Source organism: Rhizophagus irregularis, chromosome 24, assembly GCF_026210795.1.
Source record: "Rhizophagus irregularis chromosome 24, complete sequence".
Lineage (NCBI taxonomy): Eukaryota > Fungi > Glomeromycota > Glomeromycetes > Glomerales > Glomeraceae > Rhizophagus > Rhizophagus irregularis.
In genome coordinates this window covers 999,856-1,006,828 of record NC_089452.1, presented here as the reverse complement: position 1 = coordinate 1,006,828, position 6,973 = coordinate 999,856, and the positions used below count along the sequence as shown (strand labels likewise).

Genomic DNA, 6,973 nt, shown 5'->3' with positions numbered 1-6,973 from the left:
TATGGCAAATGTCAGACAATTTTTTTTAGTTAGGTAGTTTATCAAAAAACTTATTATAGATTTAATTACAAAATTATTAATATTGTTATGTATCTATATAATTAAAAACAATCTCACTAAAAAAAATTCACTATGTCAAAAAAAAATTTTTTACGTAAATTTATTAATCGGGAAATTTTCATGCAAATTTATTAATCAGAAACAATATCATTGACTAAAAAAATCTCACTAAACATCGAAAAGCCGTAGGATATAGTTCTAATCTGATTATAGTCTTGATCCAAAAAAGAATAAACAATATTTTTTGGGTTAAAAAAACATTCCAAAAATTTTGATAAATTCTGATTAAAAAAATAAATAAAAAAATAAAAAAAAAGAATAAGAAATAATTTTGGTTAACCGAAAGAAAGAATAATAATAAAAAGAGTGATAAAAAAATTGATAAAAAAGACTAAAATGGTAGTTTCGGTCTTTACTGAAAAATAAAAAAAACATTATTATTATAGAAATGGATAGTCAAGAGAGAAGAAATAAAATGCAATTAATAAGAAAAATTATACTTTTTTTGTTAGTATCAGAATAAAAAAAAATCTAATTAAAATTTTAATTAACCGGAAATGTATTAGTTTAAAGATTGGTTATCGTTGTCAAGAAGGTCAATCAAATTTTCTTAATTATGATAATATAAATTAATAATTCTTGTAACTTAAATAAACTTATTCTAATTTTCTTGACAAACTTTGATATTTTAAATTTCCAACAATAACATAAACAACATATTAATAAATTGTATTAAATTAATAAAGTTACATATATCCCAAAAGGCTCTTCAAGAAAATTCTTTTTGTTATTAATATGGGATAATACATTCCGACAAAGAATTTCTGGATTTGCTTATAATACTCTCTTTTTTAATACATTTTATACCGAATAGTTGCTTCTTCAAAATTCGTATATAAATATCATAATGGCGACATTAACCTAAATAATATTGATTTCAAAGAATATCACTAGAAAATGTAATAGTATTAGCTGATGTTAGTATTCCTTGAAATTAAATCTTATAAAATATTACATTCATAATCATTTCTTTCCATAAATAATAAGCTTTAAAAATTTACGACCTATTTTTCATTATTAGCAGAAAGTCCAATACCGTCACGTTTAAGTCATTCAAAATTTTATAAAAAAAAAGAATAATTACTACTAAATTTCCACCAAACGAAACTTTTCAAAACTCAATAAACTTAAGGAACCGAAATATTAAATAATAATTTATCATTACATATATAATACTTTGAATTACGTGTATATTTATTAAATTTAATTAAGTATACATTACAAACTATAAAATAAACGGATAAACATGTTCATAACCTTTAATCTACCTGTTTTGATTTAACATAAATAATAATAAAGGTAAACTATAAATGAAATACATACAAATATTTAATTTTTTTAATCATCATCACTATTTTCGTCAACAGTAGTATCTATTATTTAAAGATAAAATAAATAAATTATTAATAAGTTAAATAAATTAAATAGTAAAATGTTTCAAGTACCTCTTAATTGTATTGAATTGGAAACTTCCAAGTCAACTAGTTGAGAGTCGCAATCTATCATAACAAAAAAAAAGTTAGTAAACATTTAAAAAAATAGAATACTTTAAATAAAAAATACCTTTATTATTTTCTTCATTAATATATGATGTGATTATAGACGAATTAATAGGTTTTGGTAATAAATTACTAAATGTAAATGCTCTACTAGTATATACAGCATCTGAATTCTTTTTATACAAAGTTGAGATGTTTGGTATTTCTTTATCTGCTTCTTCAAATGCTAAACCAAATTCATCTCTCACACTTTCAAGAGAATCAAACCAAAATTCAATCATATCGAATAATTCTTTAGCTGTTGGTCTTTCATTTGAATTAGCATTCATACATTTATAAGCTAATTTCTTATAAAATTCAGGAGTTCCTTTTCCAAATTCTGGTCTAAGTCCATTACATATGGCTAATGCTAAACTTAAATCATGTTTTTTATCATAAAAAGGTGGCTTTCCAGATGATATTTCAGCCATAACTACACCAAAACTATAAATATCAGCAGATGATGTATATTGTTCACCATTTAAGACTTCTGGTGCAATATATGGCATTACTCCATATACTTTATCATCTGATTTTTGTTCATTTGCTGGCCCTGATAATCCAAAGTCTGAAATAAGAGATAAAGTAGTATTAATTCGTAAGATATTTCCACTATGAAAATCTTTATGTAAATATCCTGATTCATGCAAATCTCGTAAATCAAGTGATGAATCATATAATAATTCAATTTTTTCTTTCCATAAAATATTCTTGAAATTATTTGAAAGACTACTTCTCAAATTTCCTCCCTCAGCAAATTGTATAATAATCATAAATTCTTTAGTTTCTGGGTCTTTAGTTAATCCATAAAACTCTAATCCTTCAAACTTAGTTACTTCCCATTGTATTTTAAGCTATATTTGCAATAAAATTTAAATAAAATAATTTAATGATTGAACAATAAAAATGAAATAAATTAAGTTATAAATAGCACTAATAAAGTAAGAAAACTTACTTAATTTAAATATTTGTCCGACATATTTTGTGATCCATTTAACCTTTTCAAAGCAACTTTTCCAGGTTTAGGTTCTCTTTTTTTCAAACTTCCATCACTTTGTTTATCATATTTTGATACACCATCAATCCAAGTTGCAGAAAACACTTTAGCAAATCCACCTTCGCCAATTTCTTTTATATCTGTAAATCTCTCATATGGTACCCATTCAAGAAATTTATAACCTCGACCTTTTGCATCATATATTGTATTTTTTATAAATCTATCAATATCGGGATTTCCACTGGCCACTCCTTCCATTATTCTATATGGGTCGCATTCTTTGCACCATAATTCCTCAGTAAAAGGTTTATTGCAATACGAACAATTTTTGGTATTTACTGTGTCATTATCTAAGATTTTTAATTTGTCAAATTCAGTATACATTGGATTATTTTTTAGAATTATTTTTACTGGAAAAAAAATTATTTTAAAATGGAATATTTTTTTTTAGACGAAATTTTTTTTTCGACCAATAATTATTTTGTGAATGATTTCTAAAAAGGAATATTTTAACCAAAAATAGAAATTTCTCCGATCATTGATTTTTTTTCGGACCATAATTTTTCCGGATTCACTGATCTGCAATTTTTGCCACCATTAAATTTTAAGACTCGACATTTCCGCAATTAAGTAAAAATATTAAATCATAAAAAAATTATTATGAATTAAGAATTGATTATAAAATTAATACTTACAATTTGTCACAATAGTTTCCTAATTGTAAAGCAGAATTTGTTTAAATGATAAATTTGAGCTGTAATTTTGATTACGTACACTAAATGGCAAAAATAACCTTTCTAAAATCATTATATTTCCGAATAAGAAGTAATAATAATTTTTTGATGTTTAAGTTGAAAAAGAATTACTAAAACTTATAGTGAGCTAATTACAATCAATTTATTATAACCATATTATTAATCTCCTTTAGATTCGTAAGTCGTAACTAGTAAATATAGATTGTCTATTTTTTGTATTAAAAAGCATCTGTAAAAAATATATAATCTATATCAGATATTATGTTTGATTGAATTAAGTATAAACCGATATATTGCAAATTTTGTATTTGAATATTTAAAAAAGGTTCATAATTATTTTACAGTAGAAATTATCATCAATCTAAAATCATATAATTTGAAATAATTTTTCGCTAATTTGACTTTTTCAAAAATTGTAAAGAAATGTGTATTATTAATATCCAAAATTTATTTATTATATAAGTTAATGAAAATTTTTTTTGATATATAACTTAAATAAACTTACTCAAATATTCATAACAAATTTTAATATTTTAAATTTCCAACAATAACATAAGCAACATATAAATAAATTGGTATTAGCTCATCAAGGAAATTCTTTTCGTTACCAGTACATTCCGATAAGATTAGCAAATGCCTACGTAAAATATTTAAAATCTACTAGTTAATTTTAAGTTAATATGATCTCTAATGCCAAACCAAATTAAGCTCCTAATCGATCTCCTATCGTACTAAATTTCACTCATGAATACTTTCACCTGAACATGAAGCTAAATATCACTATTATACAATGTTAGTAGTTATTCTTTTTTAATAGAATTTTACCGTAGACATTAAAAGCGTCTGCTTTGCTTTTTACAAAAAAAAAAAAGCGTTCAAAATTTTTTTATTCAAACATCAAGTTCGTGACGTTTGATATTATGACGTTTAACATAATGTTATACAAACGAGTAATTTAAATCAAAACCATTTAACGTTAACCTGGCCAACCCCTATTGTTACATTTCACAGATCATTTCCATATTATTGGATAATTAAATTGTGTGTGGGTAAAAAAAATCGATGTTCAATTAGTAATATTATGTGGTTGCATGTCGTTACTCTGTGTTATGTTACCTTATGTAGAAAAGTACATTTTCAACTGATTTTCTTCTGTATGGCGTAACCTTCATTAAAAAGAAAAAAAAAAGAGATTTTATGCAATACTTAACGAAATATTTACAAAAAATTCTTAATAATTTTAAAACTTAACTTGCAAATTGTATAATTTCCATGATTTCAAGATTAAAACATTTCTACGATAAAAGAAAAATAAAAAAATTTGTGAAAAAAAAATTGGCCCATAAAAAAAATTAGATGCGAGTCGGACGCCGATCTACATAATCTACATAGTTTCGGAAAAGTCTAAATTAACTTTTAGTTTTGCTAAGCCCATCACTTATTAAGGTTAGCCGATTCATTACGATAGAAATGTTTGTGACACGATCGTAAAATGAAAAAAAATGCACGACTTTAAAAAAAAAAAAAAAAAATTTTTTTTTACGATAGTCGTATCCTTTTTTTTTTTAAAAAAAAAAAAGAAATACATAATATTAAAAATGTCTTGTCAACTTCCTGCTGATTGTCTTAACGAAATTTTTGAATATTTAGAAAAAGATAAAGTCACTTTACATTCATGTTTATTGGTTAATCGACTTTGGTGTGAAATTTCAGTAAGAATATTATGGAGAAATATTTGGATTCCAGTTGGATACGAACATCGATTGAAAGTTGAAACATCAATTCTTAATACATTAATCGCTTGTCTTCCTAATAAATCTAAAACTCATTTATTAGAGAAAGGAATTCTTAATTCTACACAAATATCAAAAAGTTGTTTCTTTGATTATCCATCATTTTGTAAAGTACTTTCAATTCATATGATTGGACAAATGATTATTGATGTTTTTAAAAATCAAAAATATTTAGCAAAAGAAATAATGAAAATGTTTATGACAAGAAGTTATTTAAAAAAATTATCATATTATAATAATCCAAATACATTAAATTTATCATTTATAAGATACCCAAGAGCAAAAGATTGTTTTACTAGATTAACCAAATTAACATGTAGTTCAGATATTAAATCAGTATTTTTTTATAAATTATCACAAATAAGTTTTAATATTCAATCATTAACTATAGAATTTAATGGTACAATTTCTGAAGATTTAAAAAATTTAATTATTTCACAAAATAATTTAAAAAATTTATCATTATCACAACCATTTTTTAGTATGACAGATTGGTCAGATATTATACCATCATTAATTAAACATTCAAATACTATAATTAAATTAAAAATTTATTGGGAAGCTTGTAATTTATTAATTAGAACAAAAAAATTATCATTTATTACAAAATTTTTAAATTTACAAGAACTTGTTTTATCATTTCAAAGGAATGATCATTTTGATGAAATTAATAATATTTTACAATATAGTATTTTTCCTCATTTACAAATTTTAAAATTTCCTTATAGATATCCTAAAGTTGATATTTTAATTAAATTTTTAAAAAATAATGGTAAAAATTTAAAAGAATTTTATATTAATTATACTTTACCTATTTTACCTGTTAATGATTTATTAAATTTAAAAATTTCAAGATATTGTCCTAATTTAAAATTATTATCAACTTTATTTAAAAAAGTTGAATCTTTAAAAATATTTTTTAATAGATGTCAACAATTAGAATGTTTTGAAACTCATTATAATTATGGTTTAAGTGAAAGAGATATTTTAGGTGCTTTAGCTGAATATTCTCCTAAAAATTTTTTTAAATTAAAATTATTATATTATTCTTATTCTCAATTAACTCCTGATGATTTAGAAGAATTTTTTATTAATTGGAAAAATCGTTTACAACAAAAATCTTTTTATTTTACTATGATTGGAAAATTTAATAATATTGATGATTCTTATATTAATAGATTAAAAAATGATGAAAATATGAAAATGATTGAAAAATATAAAAAATTGGGAATTATTAAAAAATTTGAAATTATAAATCATTAAACTAGATTATATTATTTTTAGGAATTATTTGATGTATTTGAATAATTTAAATAAATAAATAAAATAATAATAATAAATAAATCACATATGGCGTTATAGCGTGTAGTAAATCGTAAGAAATCGGGTATAGTGAGGTATGTAGTGATATGAGCATTGGCCCAATAATTCTGATTTGAATCACTGTGATAGTTTCCTATACACCTTGTTAAACCTTGCTAAACTTTCTTATCCCCTGATACAATTTGTGTACCCGTTACCTGTCAATGTTTACCGAAGCGTCAAGAACCAATAGCTGTACACCTAGAATATGTTGATCAGCAGATGCAAGAATGCACAAGATTTTGAAACAATTGGATATTACAAATGTACAAAATGATTTGCCGCACATATGTTAAACATGTTCTGTTATACCAAAATACCAATTTACTGACGGATATTTACCCTATTTATCTGTTCCATGGTACTGTACTTACAAACCCAATGTTGAGTAAATAACTGGAAATATGG

The 6,973-nt window shown here is 23.2% G+C and overlaps 2 protein-coding genes across 2 annotated transcripts; one reads left to right on the top strand and one right to left on the bottom strand.

The window, feature by feature from the left end:
- Window positions 1-1,458: 1,458 nt before the first annotated feature.
- OCT59_015937 (uncharacterized protein) lies at window positions 1,459-3,039 on the bottom strand (the record flags this gene model as incomplete). Its single annotated transcript, XM_066132154.1, has 5 exons — window positions 1,459-1,493; window positions 1,566-1,619; window positions 1,684-2,226; window positions 2,392-2,512; window positions 2,671-3,039. 5 exons carry the CDS (start codon window positions 3,037-3,039, stop codon window positions 1,459-1,461), a joined length of 1,122 nt encoding a protein of 373 aa, XP_066003171.1.
- A 1,969-nt stretch (window positions 3,040-5,008) lies between these two features.
- Window positions 5,009-6,546, top strand: OCT59_015936 (uncharacterized protein; the record flags this gene model as incomplete). The annotated part of the gene is made up of 1 exon (XM_066132153.1): window positions 5,009-6,546. The coding sequence occupies one exon, from the start codon at window positions 5,009-5,011 to the stop codon at window positions 6,464-6,466; it is 1,458 nt and encodes a 485-aa protein (XP_066003170.1). The 3' UTR covers window positions 6,467-6,546.
- Between the last annotated feature and the right edge of the window lie 427 nt (window positions 6,547-6,973).